Consider the following 25,139-nt stretch of genomic DNA (forward strand, 5'->3'; position numbering starts at 1 on the left):
TGGATTGCCAAAGAGGAAGATAAAGTAAAACTCTGCACTTTGGAGCTTTTCAATCTTGTTTCTTTGCCAGCACAACATATCAACAAGTTAGACAAAGGTGAAAAGGAGGATTTCCCCCAAAAGTAAAAAAGGAAAAGCCACTCTACCATTTGCAGCCATTCTGAACTTTCTGGACACGGAGTGGGCCAAAGTCCTTCAGAAGGGATAGAATGTCCTCCTAAGGATAAGTATGAAGAAGGAAAAGTAAGAAAGGAATAGTGGTGAGGAGGACAGGGGAAGGGTAAAGGAAACAAAATAACATTATAATAGTTCTTAAATTTTAAATCAAACTGTAATATATCAGGCACCTGGGCTATGTATGTCTTGTCATCAGGCAATAAGTACGTAGAAACAATAAAATTTATTTCAAATCCAACCCAATATCATATGGTAAACTATTACCAAAACTAATTGTGTTGACTTCTCCTTTTTAAGAAGCAATTTATGACTGTGAAGGGCCTTGAATCTATGGCATGTAAACATTGGTTGAAGAAACTGGACTCAGGGGGTACCATGACAGATGTAATGGGAAAGAGGGACAGTCACCTCCCACCTAAAGCCTCTTCTGATCTCTGCTGCTAAAGGCTCCTCCCCACAGAAATGACTGCATTTACTTTGTACATATTATGTATTTAATTAGAGGAGTACATGTTTTTGCTGATAGAATATAAGCTTCTTGGGTCAAAAAGTCAACAAGTACCTAATATGTGCCCATCATTGTGCTAAGTGCTAGGGATACAAAGAAAGGGAAAAATGGTCCCTGGTCTAAAGGAGCTTCCACTCCATGCAAACAACTATGTACGTGCAAGAAATCTTCTAGGTAAACTGGAGGTAATGTCAGAGGGAAGGTTTACTGTAGAAGGTAGAATTTTCGCTGAGACTTAAAAGAAGTCAGAAGGTGGAGGTCAGGAAGGAGAGTTCCTCGCATAAAGAACAGCCAGTGCCTTATGCATGTGATCAGAAAATAGAGTATCTTAGGGCTAGGAACACCTGGAGAGGCCAATGTCCCTGGATTATAAAGTACATGAGGTGATTAAAATGTAAGAAGGGGCTAGGTTATAAAGGGCTTGAAAAGTCAAACAGAGGATTTTATTTCATATCCTAGAGGTAAGAGGGTACAGCTGAAGTCAAATTTATGGGGGGGGGGTGATATGGTCAGAGCTGAGCTTTAGGAAATCACTGCTCTTAGCTAAGTTGGGGATGGACTGCAATAGAGAGAGACTAGAGGCAGGGAGACCAACCCAAAAGTTATGTCAGCAGTCCAGGTGTTAAGTGACAGGGCCTGCCAGGGTGGTGGCAGTATCACAGAAGAGAAAATACAGGAGACACTTTACAGGCCTTAAAACACTATACACGGTGTAAAGTCTTAAACTCTTGGGACACCTTGTATAAATGCCAGATATTATTACTTTTATAATCCCCATATGATTTGCAAACTCCTTGAGGGCACAGATCTTTTTAGATCGTCTTAGATCTTCAAAGCCAAGCTAGTGCCTTGCACTTGGTAAATATTTTTAAAATTGGATTGCTTTAGTTTTTATTTAAATCTTCCTCATAATATTTGTTAGAAATTATTTTGGGGGAATAAGGCCTGAGTAGACTAAAAGCATTTTATAATGATAAATATTTCTCAGTAAGTCTTCCAAAAATTTCAAAATTTTTATATTTCTTTATAGTATATCATCCTATCTCTCTTCCCACCTCACCAGCATTCCTTCTAGTCCATTGTCAATTTCTTTTTTAAAAAATTATTTATGTTATATCAATATGGTCATGAAAACGTCACTATTATTAAACCTTCATTTATTAATCATTCAAATCAATATTAAAAGTAATTAAATCATTATCACTGCTATTCAAGTGACAGGAAAAGCTCCCCAAATTTCAGAATCAAATGTTTTGGACACTAGAAAAAAATTAAGTTCATTCTCAGGTTAAAAAACACCATTTAAACACACTTTAGTAATTAAGGAGACATTTCTCTTTCTACTGATACCAAATGACAAAAATCACTATTGATCCATTCACAAGATTGTGAGCTTTATATACCAATATAAACCATAGCTCAATGTAAACCAGGCCCCCAGCCATGAGTTTATGGAGGCTCGGTTTAATCCTGGGGATGGGATTGTGACTCCAAAATATCACTGTTATACCCCTACTTGGAGTTTATTCTGGGAAACCGCAAGACTCCAGTTCTTGTCTAGGGCTCCACAGATGTGGGTAACAGTAACCCCCAGATTCCATATAGGTATTCAATGTAAACAATGCAAATACTGATTATAGGACAGTCTTTATTTCACCCCACAGAAAATTTATGAGTTGCTATTTATCCTTCTACTCTGGTACAAGCCACTTTTCCACAAGGTCCTAACATCCTCCATACTAAGTGCCGCCATGTGGGATGAATTCCCTTTGGGGTCTGACAGCAAAACAATCTCCCCTACACACCAGTGGAACATTCCAGTGAATTTCTCCTTCCACAAGGTCACATTTAGTTCCACACACTACCCTCCTTACTCACAATGCTACCCTGCAATTTAGACTCCACTAGCACACACATGGGGATGCTGTAATAGGTAATATCCCCAAATCCTGATGAGTCCCTCACAGATTTGAGGCACATTATGAAAAGGAGAGAGCTGGATGCACTAAGGAGGAAATAGCTGCTTGTCCTCCAAGAAATTATAGAGCTGAACCACTGAAGTCATCAGATAAGCATATCAACTCAGTAAGTGTTAGAAGAAAAAGAGCTGGCAACTCCTAGCTCAGGAGTACTATGGCAGCCATTTGTTGACCTGATAACAAAGAGGTCTATTGTCTTCTGGGAGTATATAGACACAACCTAACAGAACCTCCCAAGACAGATGACTACTCCTTACGTTTGGCAATTCACATAGGCACAAATGATACTGCTAGAAGGAACTTAAGATAGACTGTCAAAGGTTATGAAGTTGGAGAAAAAGTACAGACTACAGGTTGGCTCTGTTCCCCTCACTGTAACCTACTAAAGGCGAAGGATGCAGAAGAGGAAAAAATTTGATAAATACTTGTGTGGATAAGAAAATAGTGGCTGAGAATGAGATCAGAATTTCTGGACTATAGCTATTATAACAGGTAACAGACACCTAGATAGGGATGGAGTACATCTAACAAAAACTGGTAAGAATGTATTTATAGGGCATCTCATAATCCAACAAATCTAATATCTGATCTAATAAAAAAAGCTTTAAAATGGATAGGTCAGAGGGAGGGATAAAAATGTCTACTGTTAACCAGAAAACAATACACCACTGAGAATAACTTACAAAGAAGGAAGAAGAATGGCAGTTAAATCACCTATTAGTTCAGAAGAGACAAAATCCAAGAAAGGTGCCAGAAGGAAAAACTCATTGCCTCAAAATGTCTATACACAAATGGCAAACATTTAGGCAACAAGCAAGAGGAATCAGGCAAATGTGACCTATTACTGAGATTTGGTGGAATGAAATCCAGGACTAGAATTTAGCTCTTAATGAAGCTTATTCAAAAGAAACAGGATACGTAAAGGGGGAGTGGAATAGCATTAAGAAGTTATATGCATGTGAAAAAACCCAGAAACCAGACACAGGATGCATAATGGAGAAGATCTGAGAGAAGATCAATGGAGAGGAAAAAAAGGAACAATTTTGTCTTTACGATCTACCTTGGACCACCTAGACAGAAAGAGAAATAGAAAGCTAGGTGTCAAAGTGTTGGATTGTTGGACCTGAAGTCTAGAAGAGATTTCATCCTTCAAAAGGTGGATGAACTAACTAGGGGAAAAATTTATATAGGATCTGATTCATAAAAAACAAAAGGAACTGGCTGCTAGGATGGAAATGACAGGAAACTTTCGGAGAAGTGACTATTCCCTTCTTGAGTTTGTAATGGAGAAGACAAAAGCTTGACAAAGTCAGAGATGCACTCTAAATTTTTAGAGAAGTGCAAAGGGTTTAGAGAAAAAAAATAACAGGATTCCAGGAACTAAAATCCTACAAGCAATGTCATCCCAGGAAGCACAGGAATGAAATTCTTAAGATACAAAGGAAAACAATTCTAATGAGAAAGAAAAAAAAGTTAACTGAAGAGATCAATGCAGATGCACAGTGAATTCACCAACCAACTTTAAAAAAAAAAAAAAGATGTGTACAAAAGATGGCAGCAAGGGTAGGTAATAAAAGAAGAATAAAAGAGCATGGCATGGTAGTGTAAACACTCTCAGGAGCGCTGAAGGCTCAAATTAAGCTGAAGCTGGCAAGCAAAGCTAAGGACAACAAAAAGGGTTTTTAAAAGGTTACATTGAGAGAAGGAAAAAGATCAAAGAAGGGAAAGGAATGCTGCTTGGGAGGTGAGGTGGAGAAAGTGATCAATTCTCATCTTGCTTCTGTTTTGTTTCCTGCCAAGGAGAGTGGAAATAACTGAACAAATGGTTAACAGGGAGTTGTTACCTGTAAGGAGATCCAAAAGAGAACACCTTCTTTCACTTGATGAATTGAAGTCAGAGTACATAGACATGGATACTGAAATAACTAGTAGACGTGATTAAGCCACTGTCAGTGGCATTTAAAATATTCTGAAAATGTAAGAGGTTCTGCAGGACTACAGAAGGACAAATATTCAGATTTTCTAAAAAAACCCCAAAAAACTGAAGAAAAAAGAATCTGCAAACTACAAGCCAATGAGCTTGTCTTCTATTTCTGAGAAAATTCTAGAATAGATGATTAAAGAGATGGTTAGTGAGCAATGAGCACAGGAAGAAGTGATTACAAAGTGCCAGCATTGCTTCATCAATGACAAGTCATGACAGACTAGCCTCATTTCCTTTTTTGACAGTGTTATTAAACTGGTAGGTTCAGGGGAATGCTATAGATACAATGGACCTAAGTTTCAGTGAAGCATTTAATAAAATATTTCATAGTATTCTTGTAGAAAATATGGAGAGATGTGGACTAAATAGTAATAGATGAATTCAAAGCTGATTAAATGGATGGACTCAAAGTGTAAATGTTACTGGCTTATAATGGTTTAATTTAAACTTGGCAGGCGGTCTCTAGGGGCGTGTCCTAGAGATCTATTTTTGGCCCTATACTGTTTACATTTTTATCAATGACTTAGATAAAGACAGAGGTGGCATGCATATCATATTGGCAGATATTCAGTTGCAGGTGTTACAGTCTTTGTATCCTCAATGCCTCCCTCAGCTCCTCCACACAGCAGGTACAATCAATGCTTGCTGATTCAAATGATTGGCATTATTTGCAAGGCAATCTTTGAGTCTGCTACTACCCAAGAGACCTGCCTTCTATCAATATAAGGCTAGATTCTAGAATCATGCTACCTAAGAAATCTTCCTTTCTGCTAATTAGGAGTCTGAGATTATGGCATTGCCTAGGAAACTCCCCTCCCTGGCTCTCTCTCTAGGACCTTTTATGTTCTAACTTGAGATTTTCACATGACAACCTTTCATCTTCAAGAGAGCACTCATATTCCTCCAGTCTTCTCTTGACCAGCCGTCCTCAATCAGCTCAGCCACTTCTCATCCAGCAGAGTTTTGAGACACTCCCCTTTCTCCTCACCATCTGGTCACTCTCCTCTGCATGGAAAAGCTCTAATTTTTCTGTATCCTTCCTAAAATGCAGCATTCAGAACTAAACACATGTAGAAGAGAAAGTCAATTTGTTCTGCCTATCCTCAGAAAGCAAAAAAAAAAAGCAGAACGAGTAGAAGTTACAGAGAGGCAGATCTTGGCCTCAATAGGAGGCAGAACTTGGCAATTCAAATTGTTACAAGGTCATAGATTTAGAGCTGGAAAGGACCTTAGAGGTCATCTGGCCCAGGGACAGATGTGTCTTGCCCAAGTTCACACTAGTGAGCAGCAAAATCAGGATCTGAACTCAGGTCCCCTGATTCCAAATCTAGTATACTTTCACAGGATTACAGAGTTAGAGCTGGGAGGGATCTGAGAGGTCAACAAGTACAGCCCTCTCATTTACAGAATGAGGAACCTGAGGCATAGAGAGGTTAAGTGATTCTCCCAGTCACACAGCTAGTAAACACCTTATGACAGTCCCAGGTCTTCCTGACTCCAAGTCCAGCATCCTACACACTATACTACACTGCTTCTCTTTCTATTATCCCAAAAGAGAACAGGACTTTAGACAAAGGACTTAAAAAAAAAAAACAATTTAGAAGAGACCTTTGAGATCTAGTCCAATCCTCCCATTTTATAATAATAGCTGACATTCATATGAAACTTTAAGCCTTGCAAAGTACTTTACATACATTACACAGATAATAATCTGGTAAAATAAATACTATAGGTATTATTTTCATTCTACATAAGAGGAAACAGAGTCAGAGTTTTAAGCGACTGTCTCAGTTATATAGCTAGTAAGTGATGGAGGCAAAATTCAGACACAGGTATTTCCTCATTCCAAGTCCAACTGATGAATTCTCAGTCACTGGAGATCTTTAAGCAGAAGCTGACTAAACCACTGTGAGGAAAACTGTAGAGTTGATTCATACCTGTTTTCATACAGGTTGGATGGACCAGATGATCTCCTATGTTCATTCCAACTCTAAGATTCAGTAAAATCTCTGATCTGGCTTAGCAGATACTTAGGTTCTTTTCATCCTACCTCCTTCTTTTTACTATTTAAAGCACTCTATCATATTTGCAGGTCTCCAAGCAAATATATTCCTTACTTTCATGAGTTATATTCTAGCCCTGACTACAAACATGTCATTTTCATATCTAAAGGCCTGGTCCATGGTCTATAAATCCAAATCCTGCTGAGATCATCTACTTAAGAAATTGTTGCTCTTATACTATATGACACTGTATGTCACCTCTTGCTTACAAACTTTAAATGTCCAAGTACTGACCTACAATTTCCTGAGCTGGCATTAGAGGCCTCTCCACAGTATGCACTCAATCTACTTTTCCAGCCTTCTGACCTATCACCACCTATACAAAACCTTCTCTCAATTTGACCTTGTTTTATTCACTGCCTCTGTGGCATGTGATGCAGTATAATGGTAAAAACACTAAACTTGTAATCAGAAGTCTTGGGTCTCCTGTCTAAGCAAATATGTAACCACAGGCAAATGACCTTCCTTCTCTTGGCCTCACTTTCATTATCTGCAAAATGGAGAGCTGCACTTGCATAGGTCTGTAAGGTCATCCATTCTAGCTCTAACATTCCATGAAACTATGCAATGATTCCATGATTCTACGCAATGAACATTTCTGTTACTTTTCAGATTCCCTTGCCTACAAAGCAAGCCTTTTCCCTCCACTCTGCTATATTTCTTTCTTTATTCTCTTTTTTGGTTCAAGTTTTCTTCTACAAAATGACTAATATGAATTATGTTTTACATTATTGCACATATATAATCTATAGCAGACTGCTTCGTAACTTAGGGAGGGAGAAGGGGAAAAAGGGAGGAAGAATTGACACTGAAAATTTTAAAAAAATTTTCAAAATTGTTTTCCCTGTAATTGGGGAAAATATTATTAAAGAAAAGCACCTAGCATCTGCCAGGAGGCAGTGAAGAGACAAAGACAAAAATGATATGGTCCTTGACCTTAAGGAGTTTATATTCTATAGGGGGAGATGACAGGGACACATCTAAAGTAAAGAATACAGAAAATAAATATCAGGTAATTTGGGCTTGGGAGGGATGTGAATATGGAAAGGCGTCATGCAAGAACTGTATCTTAGTTGAGTATGATTCTAAGAAGTGGAGGTGAGAAGAGAGTATATTCTAGGCACGGCAGGCAGCAATGCAAAAGAACAGCAACAGGAGATGGAATGTCATGGAAGAAGGAACCTATAAAGGTTTATTTGGCTAGACCATGGAGAATGTAAGGGGAATAATAAGCTTAGAAAGGTAGGCTGGAGCCAAGTCGTGAAGGGCTTTCACTACCAAACAGAAGAATTTGTATTTGATCACAGAAGTCATAGTCATTGGATTTTCTTAAGTACGGAATGACAGGATCACAGATTAGAGTGGAGAGGAATTTCAGAAATCATCTAGTCCCCCTCATTTCACAGATGAAGAAAGAAACTGAAGACAAGACAGGCAAACCAACTTGGTCACACTAGTAATAAGTGGCAAAACTTAAATTTAAACCCATTTCCTCTGACTCTTCTGACTGTAATTAAGAATGTCAGATCTGTGCTTTAGGAATGTCATTCAGACAACTATGTGGAAAAAGAATCGGAGGAGAGACTTGGGGCAGGTTGACCAAATAGGAGGTCACTAATAGTCCACATGAGAAGTAAAGAAGTCCTGAGCTAGAGTGGTGGCCATCTGAGTGATGAGAAAATAGACACAAGAGAAGTTGTGGAGTTAATAAAATTTTGAAACTGATTAGATATATAGGATGAGTAAGAGTATGGAGTCAAGGATGACTCAGGCTGCAGACCTCCATGCATGGTGGCTCTCTGTACAGAAATGGGTAAACTAAGAAGAATAGTAGGTCTGAGTAGGTAGCAATACATTAGCAATGAAGAATCATACAGAAAAAGAATCAGAATGTCATCAGAAAGACATAGAACTGGAAGAGGCAGGCCAATTATATTGCAAGGACGAATAATAGGAAGAGAGCCTGCATACTCCACTGGGAACCATGCAGTGTCAAGCGATCTGGAGGAATATCTCAACACGATGGAGGAATTCCTTACGGAGGATTTATTAGAAATCATGGACAATAGCTGCAAGGATGAAAAGACAAGGATGGGCTATAATCATTGGAGGGAGTATTCTTACCTTGTTAAGATAACTGAACCATCTTAGCATAGAACCTTAGCTTCTTCAAAGCTGAGCTCAAAAATCAGGACCACAGTTTTAAAGTTTGGCAGGAACCTCAAAAGCTAAGGACTCAAATACCCCAACAGGAAAAAGAATGCTATCTCCCTCTTCAATTCCTGTAGCATTTGTTGCCAATATTGCTTAGCATTTTTCACAGTGCCCTATTTAACTACTGACAGCCTATTTTTTTCCATAAAAATAGTCTGGGGGGAGTTTGCATCTCCTGAGTTTTTTTCTCTCAGTCTAGCATGGTGGCTTGCTTGTTGTAGATGATCAATAAATCAATGACTGAAAAAAAAATGGCAAGTATTCCATAGATCAGTCAGACCCTCAGCTCCCCCTTTCACTCTGTTTTGTCCCCTGAAGAGGTCATCCGTTTTCATAGCTTTAACAATCACTTCTTGGGGCAGCTAGGTGGTGCAGTAGACAGAGCTCTGGCCTTGGAGTCAGGAGGACCTGAGTTCAAATTCGACCTCAGACACTTGACACCTACTAGCTGTGTCACTTAACCCCGACTGCCTCACCCCCCCAAAAAAATCACTTCTTCCAAATCTGTATCTCTACTTTATTCTTCTTACCCAAGTCCTAGTCCTTTATTTCTATTTAGCATTGCCTCAAATTCAACATTTTCCTCCCCAAGAAACTTCCCCTTATTTCCCCCATCAATGGTGCCACCATTCTTAATCATTTAGTCTTGAAACCCTAAGAGTCATCCATGACTCTTTATTCCTCTCCAACTTTCATATCCTATAAGCACCAATTTCTGTGGATTTTTCTTTTGACTTTGCTTTTATCCATTCTTTCCTATCAACTATTCTTGCCATCACTTTTGTTCGACCCCTACACCAAGCCTTTCTGATTCTGATTTCTCACCACGAGAGTTATGTCCTATATAATAATCATCACATTAATCTTCCTTAAATTCTACTTTCATGTTACTTTGCTCAAAAAGCTCTGGGTATCCTATCCCTACCAAACCTGTGCTTGGCCAAAAATCCACCTTAATTTGGCACAGGTGTGTAACCTTACTTCTTCCAATTTACCCATATATACCTCCTTCTAGGGTTAGGTTAGTTCACTTGCTGTCCCATGAATATTTCCTGTTCATTCCTATTTTTGTGCCTTTGATCATTTAAGTCCCCTTGCTACAATGATTCAAATACTATCCATCCTTTATGTCCTACATTCTTCATGAAACCTTCCTCTGACTAGTCTATCATCTACCATAAGGACAAAAAAGGATTCCTTTTCTCTGAATTTATAGCACTACACAATTTAGCATGTAATTATATCTTCTTGTATTGTTAAATAGCTCTCTGCAACTCTCCTCAACTACTCAAATCAATAAGCATTTATTAAGCACCTACTTTGTGCCAGGCATTGGATGAGGCCCTGAAAATATAAAGAAAAATAAGAAGAAACAGTCTCTGCTCTCAAGGAACTGAATACTTTTGTGGGGTATAATTAAAGTCCCATAACAGTAATGACCTTATGTGTATGACTAATCCCCAGTTCACCTCACCTGGGTAGGCAGGAACTGTCATTTTTTAGTGCTCTGCACAGCAGACACTTTTAAAAGTTTAACTTGAGTTTCCTTCACAGTGCTGAATACATTCCAAAAAAAATTTTTTAATGGATTTTGAATTATCTGTGACACAGATCCCCTCCATATGTCTAGAGAATGGACAACTGAATAAGGTAGGGATAACTCTATCATTCAAATCCTCTTAAACTTATTCTTCCAAATCTGTGGGATAAAAAAATTTTGGCTTGAACATGCAAACCTCCAAAAAGAAGATTAAAAATAATTTTATACAAGAAAGGAAAAGAGAACCATTTGCAAACAGGGGGAGTGATACCTCCTTGGTGTCCAATGGAAGATTTCCAACATACACCTCTGATTCTTTCTTCCTGTGTCCTATAGAGAGGAAAAAAATACACATTAAGAGTAAGACTGTCTATAACACCATTTTAATGTAGCATTGCTGTGTACCCAAAAGGATTATGGATGACTCTGATGAATGAACTTCTCTGATGAAAACAGATGGACAGGGAAAATTCTGAGAAGGTGGCAGAGAGAGGGGTAATCCTACAGCAGCTCCCTATCTACCACCCCAAATAAACTACAAAATGCTCACAAGCAAAAAAAATACAATGACAAGAAGGGAAAAGTTAGAAGAACCTACCACAAAGTAATTGTTACAGAAAAATAAACATATCAAAACATTAAAGACCATTTCTATTGTTTCTGGCACTCTAGATAACTACTCCAGCCCTAGCTCTTTAGCTAAAGTGGGGGAGGGAGACACAGAGAGGCCTCTGAGTCAGACTAGCCCTAAGGTGAGAGAAGAAAAAAATGGGCAATTGTAGAGCCAGATGAAGCATGTTATGGAGAACGGGACAGAAATGAGGGGTTGGTTACAATTATTTAATACTAATTCTGTAAAGGAGAAAACAGGAACCCAATAGAAAGAGTGAAAGGTGGAAAAGAGATAATTTTAAAGGTCTTTCTAAAGTTATCCCTCACAATTATTCAGTGTACCCTCTTCCATAAGTTCCTCAATCTATGAACTGAAGAAAATCCAGTAAAGGAGTTGAATAATTCCCAGAAGTTCCATTCCAATTGAAAATTGGCCCATATACAACAAGGTTACACCAAAAAAAAAAAAAAAAAGAAAGAAAATGTGGAACTGAGAACAATGGGAATGACAAAGAAAGATGAATTGGTTCAACCATAGTAACTTCCAAAAGTCTTCCTGTGGTAGGCCTAATCCATCACTCCAATCCCTTCAGGGCCACAGATCTATGAGAAAAGAGAGAACAGACCAGGACTGGAGGAAGTCAATAAAAGTCCTAGGCCCCTCAAACAGAAAGTACTGATGAGTTTTTTTAAAAAGCATATTTATGAATGTGCTTAAAAATTTATTTAAAAAAATAACATAGAAACACCAGCAGAATAATGGATGGTGAAAGAGAAATGAGCAGTTGAAAAGAACCATTTCGATGAACAAGTACTTTACAACCAAAGAAAATAAGCCCCAAATATTAAAATGAATAAATAAATCACAAAAAATTTTGGAAGGTCCTCTGACAAAAGAACTCTAAAAACCTCCTATATAGATAGGAAGAACAATCAAAGAATTACAAGATGATATCAAAGAAATAGGATCAGAAATTAGAGTTCTCAAGGAAGAAATCAACAAGTATAATGAGAGTAGAGAATCTGGAACAAAATGAGACTCTCCCAAATAACAGATTCTCTGAAAAAGACAATTTTGTGGCCCACAAAAATGAAGAGGCAGAAGGAAAACTGAGCGAATAAAATCAAAAGACAACAAAGAACTGAAAGAACACAAAATTTTTTTACAAGTATGGAAACTGAAGAAAGGATATGAAAAGATAATCTGAGAACTACAGATGTCCCAGAAAAAAGGCATGATTAAAAAATTTGAATACAATATTTTAGAAAATCACTGCCCAGAAAGAGTGGAAACAGACAGCAAAAGACAGATCGAAGGAATCTACACAACACTAAAACAAAGAAATTCCAAGAAAAATCATAGCCAAACTTCAAAATAATAACAACAAATTTTGCAGACAGCAAGGAATAAAAATCTTTCATATTTCAATGACAATCAGTGATATAAACTTCATTACTCAGTGTACATAAGACATCAAAGGAAAAATCTTAACATAATATTCCAAAAAGCAAAGAAGATTGGTTGGCATGAAAAAAATAATTTATTTTGCAAAGTTAAACCTAATCATCAAAGCAAACAATTGGACATTCACCAAAAGGAAATCATTCAAGCCATGACTTCAAAACAATGCACAGGTAAAGAGGGTTTTAACTTTGTTCTATTAGTTTACAGGTTGAACACTTTCAGATAGCAGTGAAAAACTAAAAAATGAAACGGTTTTTTATGTGGCTAGGGCTAGACACAGCCATAATGTGAGGTAGAGAAGTCTTGTTTACTCTTTTATTTTTAAAAAACACACAGGCGCAGACATTGAAATGCAAAGGGATCATCAATGGGATAAAGAATCTAAGGAACAAAAGATAAAATCAAGAAGAAAACAAGAGGGAAAAATGAATTTATATTTCAGGAATAAAAAAAAATCTCATTAGTAAATCATAGGATCACAGATTCAGAGCTGAAAGAAACCTCAGAGGTCACTGAGGCCAACTGCTTTCTTTTACAAGTGAAGAAACTGAGGCTAAATGGTTAAGTGACTTGGTCAGGGTCACCTGCTAGTTAAGTATCTGAGTAAGAATTCAAATCTAGATTTTCTTGCCTCCAAATCCAGCATTCTACCCATTATATGACCCTTCCTCAAATCCATAAAATTGGTGGTGGGATGATAAAGAAGAGAGTGTGGAACAAGAAGGAGTGAGCTTGAAGAGACCAATCAAGACTTAAGAGGAGAGGTGGACAAGAGGCTTTCCATTTCTATTCCTACCTTTGGGGCACTGGGAAAGTAAAGAGAAAACCTGGAAGGACAAATCACAAAGAGAAGACTAGATGATGGTTCCTGCCAACAAACAAAAAGGGAATGATCTGCTAACACCATGAAGCAAACACACAGAGGCAAGAGGGGTAAAAACAGGAGTTTTGAACTTTGTTGGGAGGGGTGATACACTTTAGGAAAACAGTTTCTCTAAGCAACAGTCATATTCTAAGTACTAACTCCCACTTGTTGGGAAGGAATAGCTCAAAGTGGATTGACGAGGGCATATTAAAGGGAAAGATGTCATCACATCAAAACTGATAGTGGGGAGAAAAAAAAAGGACAGAATTGCTCCCCCGAACCATAGAGTTATAGAGAGCTTTCAACTTTATCCTGCTGCTTCACTGAGGATTAAAATTTCTGAGAACAGATTTTAGAGCATCTTGAAAGGAGAAACAAAGGGGATGGAATGAAAACATTTCTTGGAAAGAAACATTACAGGGGCAGCTAGGTGGCGCAGTGGATAGAACACTGGCCCTGGAGTCAGGAGGACCTGAGTTCAAACGCGGCCTCAGACACATAACACTTACTAACTGTGTGACCCTGGGCAAGTCACTTAACCCCAACTGCCTCACCAAAAAAAACAAAAAACCAAAAACAAAAACAAAAAAAAAGAAACATTACAAATTAATGTCACTGAAATTAAGAAGACAGATTTTGGGGGGTAGCAGGGATAAAGAAAGCTAGCATTGGCTATACCATTCATCTGAACTGGGGAGAGTAAGGGGAAGATAGGAAAGAGACAGTGACAAATCAAGTAAACTCAGTGAACTTGAGAAAGGCTGGGTAATAGGAGGGAACAGAAGCAGATTTGTATATGGACCACAAACTGCAGAGACTACATGGAAACAACATAAGAAGAAAACATATGTAGATAAAAGAATTTAACAAAGTCACAAATTTAATTATAGCTCTAAAAGTGAATGGATTAAATTACCCAACAAAAAGAAAGTAGAGGAATAAATTATTTAAAATTATCCAACAATTTTTCAATCAAAAAAATTTGTATTTATTAATACAAAAATACAATTTTGCAAATACAAAAACAGACTTAAACCAGATAGATAAATACAGAATGAAATAAGGGATGGAACAAAATCTACTATGGTTCAGGCAACTCTAGAAAAGCAATAACTGTGATTATTTCAGATAAGGAAAACAAAAGTTGATCATATCGAGAAACAAATAAGGAAACTACATAATGTTTAAAGGTACCATAAACAAAAATAGCATTTTAAAATATATACACACATCAAATAGCATACTATGTTTTTAAAAGAAAACGTAGTAGAATTGCAAAAAAGACATTGATAGTAACACAAAAACAGCAAGCAGCTTTATGTTTCTATGGGATTTATCCAACTGAGAAAGATATTAAACAAGAAGGAAAATCTGGTACAAAATGATGAATATTCTTTTAAAAACAGCTCAACAGATTAGATGTGACTGATATGTAGAAAATTTTGAATGGAAGAATATACATTACTTATTATTCCACGGTACCTTTACAAAAAATGGATCTGCCCTAGGGTATAATGGAATCATAAATAAATGTTAAAAAGAAAACAAATATCTTTTGCAGACCATAATACAATAAAAATATTAATTTGATAAAGACCACATGAGCAAAGGCTACATACCTAAATGGGCAGCTAAATGGGTCAAAGAACAGATCTTAAAAAATAATTATATTAAACATAATAACAATGAGACTATGTAAAACTTATATGACCCAGATCAAGCAGACCTCAGAGGAAAATTTTTCTCTCTCAAAAAAAATTATGTTAACTGAAATAGAAAAATAAGATCAACAAATTGATCATAAAAAGACTGGAAAACAAATTAGCAACCCTAAAACAAAATACAAAAGAAGACATCTCAAATAGAGGAGAAACAGAAAAACTTTAAAATAAAAAAGAATGTGAAACTGCTAGACAACAGTGCAGCACAGGAGATAAAAAACTGACCTTTGAGTCAGGAAGAATGGTTCAGACACATACTGGCTATGTGACCCTAGGAAAGTGACTTAATTCTCTAAGCCTATTAAGTTGTAGAAAAGATTCTGAACCTGTATTTGTAGAGATAGTTCCCTCATCACAGAATTTCCTATATTAATGAAATCACAGATTCAATCACTGTCCCTAATAGAACTCATAAACAAAATCAAGAGCTGCTTTTTGAAAAGTCAATAAACCAATCAATCTCAGAAAAAGAAAATCAAGCAGGGCACAAATGAACTGCCAAAGGTGGTTTGGAGGAAGGAATAAAGAAGAATTTCTGGGTCACCTGGATTTACAATTCAATCAAATATTTAAAGAGTAATTAATAGCTATGCTAAAAATCAATTGTCTTCCATAATAAAGCACTTTACCAAACTTTCATAAAATAAATATATTCTTGATACCTAAACCAGTAAGGGACAAAACAGAAAGAGACAAATTTCACTAACAAATACTGATAAAGAAATGTGTTAAATGGAATATCTACAAGGACACTAGTACCATATCCAAATTCAAAATGACCAAGTTGGTACACACACAGAGATGCAAGAATGGTTTAAAATTTAAAAAAAAAAACAACTGGCATAATTAATTACATCAACAAACAAAAACCACACAATTATTTTAACAGATGCAGAAAAGCATGACAAAATGCAGCACTCACTTATATTAAAAACCCTAAAATGTATAAGCATGGAAATACCCTTCTTTAATGTAATCAAAAGCATATATTTTAAGGCCAGGAGTGGGCATATAGACAGGGGCAAATCAAAGAGTCGTCGTCTTCTTCTTTTTTTTTTTTTTTTTTGGTTAGGCAATGGGGTTAAGTGACTTGTCCAGGGTCACACAGCTAGTAAGTGTTATGTGTCTGAGCCAGATTTGAACTCAGGTCCTCCTGACTCCAGGGCCAGTGCTCTATCCACTGCGCCACCTAGCTGCCCCAAGAGTCTTCTTTTTACTATTATTTATTAATTCTAGAAATGCTAGCTAGAGCCATAAGAACAAAATTAAAAGCAGAAACATTAACAAAGAGGAGACAGAATTATTTCATTTGCAGATAATATTATGGTATACTTAGAAAACACTGGAAAATCAGAGAAGAAACTAATTGAGATGACTCATAGCTTTAGTGAAGTTAAAAAAAAATGAAATAAATTCATAAAAGTCATCTGCATTTCTATGTAATACTAACAAAAACCAGGGAGACATAAGAAAAAGTCCATTCAAAATACCTACAAAATGTATAAGATACACGAGTTAACATACCAAAACACACTCAAGCTATACAAATACAACTATAACACATTTTTTGTAGAAAGAAGATAAATAAATGGAGAGACATTCACTGCTCAGAGTTTGTGCCAACACTATCTGTTAGTTTACAGATTTAGTTCTATAATAACCAAATTACCAAAGGAATATTTTCTAGAACTAGGCAAAACAATAAAATTAATTTGCAAGAACAAATGGTCTAGAATCTTAAGGGAAAACAATAGGAAAACACGAATAAAAAGGAAATGAGATTACCAGGCATCAAACTATATTATAAAGCAATAGTCATCAAAACTACGTACTGGTTAAAAAACAGAAAAGGTCAGGTGAAAAGAAGAGATACGCAAGAAACAGAAGTAATCAAATATAGTAACCCAGTATCTCATATATTCAAGCTGAGCCAATCAAGGAAGGATTTTCTTTGTGTAAGAACTGCTAGGAAAACTAGAAAGCAATTTAGCAGAAATTAGGTTCAGTCCAAAAACTTATACCATATATTATAATAAGTTCAAAATGGATATGCAATCTGAACATGAAAGGCTACCATTAAAAAACTGGAAGAAAATCATCTACCTTACCTTGTTGACAATTATGGCTTGTGGGAAAATAATTAGTTAAAGAAGAATGAAAGGAGAGCATAAAATGAAAAAAGGCAATTTCTATTATGTAAAAGTATATTGCAACTCTCTGTGGCCCATTCATGACCAGAATGAAGACCATACTAAGCAACCAGACTGTTGATATCCCAGAAAATGCTGACATCTCTCTTAAAGGATGGACAGTTATTGTGAAGGGGCCCAGAAGAATCCTCATTAGATATTTCAACCATATCAACGTTGGGCTCAGTCTCCTTGCAAAAAAAGAGAAAAAGGCTCTGAGTGGACAAGTGATGGGGAAATCAAAAAGAATTTGCAACCATGTCCACAATCTGTAGTCATGTACAAAACATGATGAAAGGTGTTACCCTGGGTTTTTGTTACAAGGTGAAGTCTATGTATGCTCACTTCCCCATCAATGTTGTTATTCAAGAGAATGACTCACTTGTTGAAATCAGAAATTTCTTGGGTGAAAAGTATATCTGAAGAGTGTGCATGAGACCAGGTGTTTCTTGCGCTGTTTCTCAAGCCCAAAAAGATGAGTTAATTCTTGAAGGAAATGATATTGAATTTGCATAAAACTCAGATGCCCTGATCCAACAGGCCACCACAGTCAAAAAGAAGGATATCAGAAAATTTCTGGATGGCATCTATGTTTCTGAGAAAGGCACAGTGCAACAAGCTGATGAATATGTTGGAAAAGATGCCAAAGGTCATGTCCTAAGGAGTTAACACTTATTCAGATGTCAAAATAAAAATACTTTTTGTCCAAAAAAAGTATATTGCATTATGTAAAATTGTATTATGTAAAAAAGCTTTTGCGTGAACAAAATCAATCAAGACTGAATTAGAAGAGAACCTACACAGAAGGAAAAATATTTGCAATATGTATCACTGATTAAACTCTGAGCGATTAGAAAAATGCCAGCCCTGGAGAATAAGTAATGAAAAATAATCTTCCATATAACAGAAAGGCAGGAACAAATGTTTTCATCACTAGACGCAGTTAGGGGTGGGGTCCCTTAAAATCATTTGATATAATGATAAAAGGAGAGTATATATATGTGTGAGTTTCTATGAAAGGATGTATCAGATATATAATAACTGATTGATATATATACATATACACACACGAAAGTAGCCCTTTTACAATTAAAGATGAGAAATCCAAACAGCCACTATATCAAAGTTCATCACTTGATGATAACTTTGAACTCCATTTTTGGAGAAGCTCCTCCATTTTGGGAGGAAAAGGCTAGAAATTGGGATAAGCAGGCATTCTTCTGTTCCTGTTATCTATGAGATGGGAAGAAAAGCCAAACAATCAAGCAGGATGCTCCAACCTCTGGGTGCCAGGTCTCCTCCCTTCTTCTGAGAATCTTTGTTCAAGTCTAAGGAACAAAATTTATTTTTCCCCTTCTAGAACTGATGAGCATACATTGGTGAGACTGTAGAGTAGCTAGAGGGAGCTGCATCTCCCTTCACTTAATTGGTTCAATGCTTGAATATCCATTAATTAAGTTGGTGGATGACTTCCTTCCCCTTTCGAAAGAAAGCTGAGATGAGGGAGAAGCTGATTCTGCCTCTGCAAGCAGCAGCATGAGGTACCATTTTCCCCCTATCCAAATGAACACTTCCCCCCCTTGCCACTGTTTACTGTCCTTTCTATTGTTTCACTCTCTGATGTGTATATGTATATGTGTGTGTATATATGCACACACACACATATACATCTATATATATATATGTATGTATATATATATCAGTTCTAAACTTCAATTGCTTTTGGGATACTGAGTGTCTGTGTGTATAACTATATGCACACATATGTATATCTATATATCTATATCTATTCAGCTACATAGGTATATATGTATGCGTGTATATGCACATATATATATATAAAGAAAAATCTAGTGGCCACTATTTCTTATCTTTGTGATTAAATGCTGGCATGCTTATGAGAGATTGGAGAAAAAGTTTTGATTTTTATAATGTGATCACTTCAGCAAGGATGAGGCTCAGGAAAGAAGGAGCAGGCAGTGATGCTATTGATAATTCATAAATGCAAAGGAAGCACACTGAGGTAGTGCCCCTAACTATTGGTGTGGAAGATCGCATAGATTTTCTTTTTTGTGTATTGATTGGTTTTACTTTTTCTTTAAACATTTTTTCTTTATTATTTATATGGGATGGCTCTCAGGAATGGGGGTGGGGGGGAAGGAGTACCGGGAAAAATTTAGGTGATATAAAATCAAAAGAATTCAATAAAATTTTATTTTTTAAAAAGATGATATAATATCCCCAAATAAGCACAGATTTCTAGAAATAGGACTGTTTATAAGCAGATATTGATAAAATAAACATAAATTGACCCACGGACCTACTACTAGTGATAACCTCTTGAGGCAAAAGTGAACCAAGATGTGGGCAAGGAGGATTTGAGTTAGTTATGGGAGCCACCCCCATTAAACATGATACATGACAGTAACCTTCCTCTGTAAGATGCTATGCTAAGGGGGTACCTCTCTCATTTCCCCTTATGGTACCTAAATATACAACATATACACATATAATTATATAAAACAGATATATCAAAATACACCTACAACTTTCTTTCCTGTGTTTCCATCAACTGATAACACACACAGGGAGCAAGAAGGGTTTCTTATCCAGCAACCATCTATAGCAACACCTAAGTGATTTCTTCATTTTTATGAGCCCCGTTAGATCCTACTCACCCAAGGCTTTGTGCTGTTCTGACTTTCCATTCTTCTTGGGGTACTTAGTAAAGGGTCGGTGTTCACCACTGCTCACAGACCTGCCATAACCATAACAAAGTCATCAATTCTGAAACAATATTCTTCCCCCTATGATTTTCTTTGTATAAAACTTGATCACACAGTAAGTTTAAAAACCTCAAGAGAAGTTAAGCTCTCTACTTGAAATGCTGTCACTATTTTGTTTGCTGGATCAGAGAGCTAGAGTTGGAAGGGGTCTCAGAAGACATCCAATCTAACCTCCTCCTTTTATAGACAAGGGTACTAAAGGCACTGAGAGATTACATAGGTACTAAGTGACAGAGAAAAACTCAAACTCAGGTCCTAATGATTCTTAATTCAGCACCCTTTCCATCGTGCCATGTTCTGGTATAAAATTTAAATAAGACACTACTATGTACCACCCTCCCTACACACATACACAAAACGACAATTTTATGACCATCTTGTGATGGTGTCCCAAAGTTGATATATACTTCTAAAGCCATCTATGTCAGAGAGAGATGGGGGGGAGAGACAGAAAGAGAAAGAAAGAGGGAGGAAGAGAGAGACTGAGAAAGACAAAAAGAGAAAAGGAGTGAAAAGAGAAAAGAAAAGGGTGAAGGAGAAAGAAACAGAGGGGGAGAGGAGGAAATAAGGGGGAAAGAAAGGGAGAGAGAAAGGGAAAGGGGGGGGAGGACGAGAGCAAGAGCAAGCAAGAGTGAGAGCAACAGCACATATATATGCTCTGGGGAGATTTTCTCACCCCTACTCTCACTGACAGGCCAGGTCAGCCTGCCCAGAGGTCAGCTACCATGTCCTCTCAGGCTTCTAGGGTTAGGTCTGAAGAGTGGAGGGTGATTTTATAATGCTATATACCTCATGTTTCCCTACCAATATGCTTCCTAATATGACTGTCAGTTCATATCAATTAGCTAACTAGCTTCATGAAAGGAGTATTTACTGAAATGTTACAGTAAGAATAGTTAGTATAAAACATCCCACCAAAAAATCTATAATATACATATTCTCCCATCAGTACATAGACAGCCCAGGGTAAAGTGGGCTGAAATTTAGAGATACATGTAGCAAAGGTACAATTTGTAGCTCCATGTTCTTGGAAATCCATTTCTTTCCTTCATGGGGTACCCAAGAAGCAACTCTTTGTTATGGTGCAGTTCTTCTGTTGGGCTCTGAATCTACATCCAATATGCCCTTGGCTCCCAATGCAAATACTGTTGTCATTTGATTAAGGACGTAATGTGAGAAAAAGTCTGGACCTCCAAAATTCAATTTGCTGGATTGCCAACAAAAAAACACAAATCCTCCGTCCCTCTGAAATTTTCAAAGTTCTCCAGTAAAAGAGGTGGGGGAGGAGAAAAGCCCAAGAACAAGACTGACACTCTGCTATCTACTCCACCCCACCCACCCCCACCACTCAATTCCTTATCAAGGTTTAGTTGGAATATCTTCCTTGGTTTTCTACAGGCCCCACAGTATGTTATCAAGTATTCTTATAAATCCAAATATTTCATGTGCAATTTCATTTCTCATTCATCTAATCGCTCATTAAAGACCCCTAAATTGATCAAGACCTTTTCATAGTTCAAATGTGATGGCTGGATGACTCAACTAAGACACAAAGGCTTAGCATCTTAACTTTAAATGGAGAAGCATGAGTTGATTTACTTAATTGGGCACCTCCCTTACATATAAACACATCTCTGTGTATGTGTATATGTACATATACACACACACAATCTGTATTTTACATAGGATTATAGCTGAAAGATACCTCAGAGACCATCTAATCCAACCTCTCACCTCCTTTTACAAATGAGGAAGCTGAGGAACAGGGAAATTTACTTGCCCAAGGTAATAAGCCTCAGAGGGAAGATTATGAACCCAAATCCTCCGACCTCAGAGGAAGTGCTCTAGATATATATTTCTATGACCCTCCAAACCATATCAAGTAAGTGTATGATTCAGTTTCTCAGGCAGTATGGTAGCACTGGACAAATAACTAATGAATGACCTGTAACCATCACTATAGAAGTGGAGTCAGTCTGAGGGTGCCCACAGAGGACTGAGCTACTTAATAATTTGTTGATATTGAGGGGAATTCAGGGGGAGGCTATAACAGATGGCCTTTGAGGTCCCTTTCAGTTTTCATTTGTTTTGCAAGGCAATGAGATTCAGTGACTTGCTCAGGGTCAGACAGTTAGTGTCAAGTGTCTGAGGCTGAATTTGAACTCAGGTCCTCCTGACTCCAGAGCCAGCGCTCTACCCACTGCGCCTAGCTGCCCCAATAGGTCCCTTTCAACGCTGAAGACTATGATCTTGGTGATAATTCCCAAACCTAGCCAAAGCTCTTCAAATGTTTGAAGACAACTATCACATACCCCCTAAAATCATTTCTTCATTGTAAACATCCCAGTCCTTTGAACTGACCCATGTAAGAAACCCTTAGCCAAAATGGTCTCCCTCTTCTATTGATGTACTCCAGATCATCAAAATCTTTCCTAAATGTGGCACCCAGAACTGTACACAAAATTCTAAACATAGTCTGACCAGGGCTTGGTATTGTGGGATTTTCAACTTCCATAATGATAACACTGACTTTATAAAAATACAGTGTGAATTCCACATAGTGAATTAACATTTACAAAGGCTATCACACAACAATTTTGAGGGGTAGTCAGTACAAGTATCAACCTCATTTTATAGGCCAGAAAAAAACTGTAGCTCAAATAAGCTAAGCAATTTGCCCAGTTAGTAAATATCAGTCAGAATCTGATCTGGGTTCAAGCTCAGACTCCAGTGCTCTTTTCACTAGACTAAGATACTTCTGCTTTGGGCAATCAACATTAAAACCCATTCACTTTCTTGGCTGGCACCTCACAAAGTTGACTCAGAGGGCACTTGTAGACCTTGGATGTTTTTCACATGGACATGATTTTTAGTTTCATATCTCCCATCCTAACCTTTGTACAGTTGATTTTTTTTAAACTCATGCACAGGATTTCTATTTTTCTCTAATAAATTTCCTCATTTTGGATTCTGTCCATAGTTATAGTATGTGGATCTTTTTGGAATCTAGTTATTCAACACATTAGCTATCCTTTCCAGTTTTAAACTGTATGCAAAAGTTAATATATAGGCTATTCTGGCCCATTCTCTCCACTTAAATCACAAATACTCTAATCATCTCTCACCTGCCATATTGTAATAGCTTTCTTTTTAAATTACATTTTTTCAATCAGCAAAAATTCACTTTTTCTCCCTCCCACCCTAACCCTGTCCAATTGAGAAAGAAATAAAAACAAAACCCCTACTATAAATGTATATGGCAAAGCAAAACTAATTTCCACATCAGCTATAAACCCCACTAAAATATGTCTCATTCTTTACTCTTAGACCTTCATCTCTCAATCAGGAAGTGGGCAGCATATTTTATCATTAGTTGTCTGGAATCATGGTTAGTTATTACACTGATCAGAGTTCCTAATTCTCTGAAAATTGTCTTTACCATATTACTGTCTTTGTACAAATTATTCTGATTCTATTAACTTCACTCTGTATCATTTCATGTAAATCTTCCCGAGATTTTCTGAAACTATCTCTTTCATCGTTTCTTAGAGCACAATAGTATTCCATCACATTCATATATGATAACTTGTGCAGCCACTTTCCAATTTGCGGACATCCCCTCAGATTCTCTTTCATTCATTGCTGCCTCAAAAAATGCTATAAATATGTTTGTACAACTTTCGAGTTTGCTTTGTTTAGGATTAATCTCTCTCTTAATCTACCCTCTTAATTCCCACTTCTCCCCTTACATTTGTATCTTTGTACACAACCATGAATATGCATAGGAGCCCTCTAGGTAGCTCAGTGGACAGAGCACTGGGCGTGGAGTCAGGAGGACTTGAGTTCAAATGTGATCTCAGATACTTTCTAGTTGTGTAACCCTGGACAAGTCAATTAGCCTCTGTTTGCCTTATTCCACTGGAGAAGGAAATGGCAAACCACTCTAGTATCTTTGCCAAGAAAACCCCAAAGAGGGTCACAAAGAGTCAGACACAACTCAACAACAGTGTATATGCATGTGTATGGGTGTATTCTTCCCTCCTTTGATCGACCGGATAAAACCTCGGAGAGTGAAATTTAAGTGTAAGCCATTCCTTCTACCTTCTCCTTTGTACAGACTTCTACTTGCATACCCTGATTACGTGAGATAATTTTTACTAACCTTCCTTTCCCTTCCCCCACTCAGAGTGTAGTCCTCTTCCCCCCTCTTTCCATTCTTCTCTTAAGGTCATCAGGATATAACAGAGTATTCCCTGACTTTGCTTAATTAGACTCCCTCTATGACTGATGATGATAGAGTTCAGATGGGACATGCACATCATCTCTCCATGTCTGAATGAAGTTTATCCTTGTTTAATCCTTTATCACTGTTCAACAGTGTTTACCTTTTTATGTTTTTCTTAACTTTTATTTGAACCTCAAAGTTTCTACTCAGCTCAAGTCTTTTCTAAATGCTTGGGAGAACTCTTATTAAAAGTCCATTTTTTTCTCCTGTAGTATTATATTTAGTTTTACTGGGTAAGTTATTGTTGTCTAGGAGCTTATTTATATTCTCTGCCTTTTGGAATATGGGATTCCAAGTTCTCTGCCTTTACAGTGGTAGCAGCTAAATTATGTGTGATCCTGACTATGGCTCCTCCATATTTCGACTCTTTCTTTCTGGCTGCCTGTAATATTTTTTTTCTTTGACCTGGAAGCTCTGGATATTGGCTTGACATATGGTTTCTTGACATATGATGTCTAGGCTCATGTTTCAGTCATGGAGTTCAGATAGTCTAATGATTCTTAATTTTTTTTCTCTCCTTGATCTATTTTCCAAGTAGTGATCTTTATATTTTCTTCTTTTTTTCCAGTCTTTTGATTTTGTTTTAATATTTCTTTTTGTTTCATGGAGTCATTGCCTTCTATTTGTTCAATTCTAATTTTCATGGCATTTGTTGCTTGAACAAGATTTTGTACCTCTCATGCCAAACTGTTAATTCTCTTTTCATATCTTTTTTCCATAGCTCTCATTTCTTTTCCAATTTTTCCTCTAG

The 25,139-nt window shown here is 37.1% G+C and overlaps 1 protein-coding gene and 1 pseudogene across 1 annotated transcript in view; one reads left to right on the forward strand and one right to left on the reverse strand.

The window, feature by feature from the left end:
- Positions 1–25,139, reverse strand: part of LOC114049802 (tudor domain-containing protein 10-like) — a 51,698-nt gene that overhangs the window by 13,452 nt on the left and 13,107 nt on the right. The window contains exons 3-5 of the mRNA XM_027871209.1: positions 19,996–20,075; positions 10,737–10,795; positions 147–217 (exon numbers count right to left, since the gene is read on the reverse strand). Coding sequence (XP_027727010.1) covers positions 147–217; positions 10,737–10,795; positions 19,996–20,075 — 210 coding nt within the window. The remainder of the gene's footprint in view (positions 1–146; positions 218–10,736; positions 10,796–19,995; positions 20,076–25,139) is intronic.
- On the forward strand, positions 17,368–17,986 carry LOC114049613 (annotated as a pseudogene).

Source organism: Vombatus ursinus, unplaced genomic scaffold (genome assembly GCF_900497805.2).
Source record: "Vombatus ursinus unplaced genomic scaffold, bare-nosed wombat genome assembly UNPS02014798.1, whole genome shotgun sequence".
Lineage (NCBI taxonomy): Eukaryota > Metazoa > Chordata > Mammalia > Diprotodontia > Vombatidae > Vombatus > Vombatus ursinus.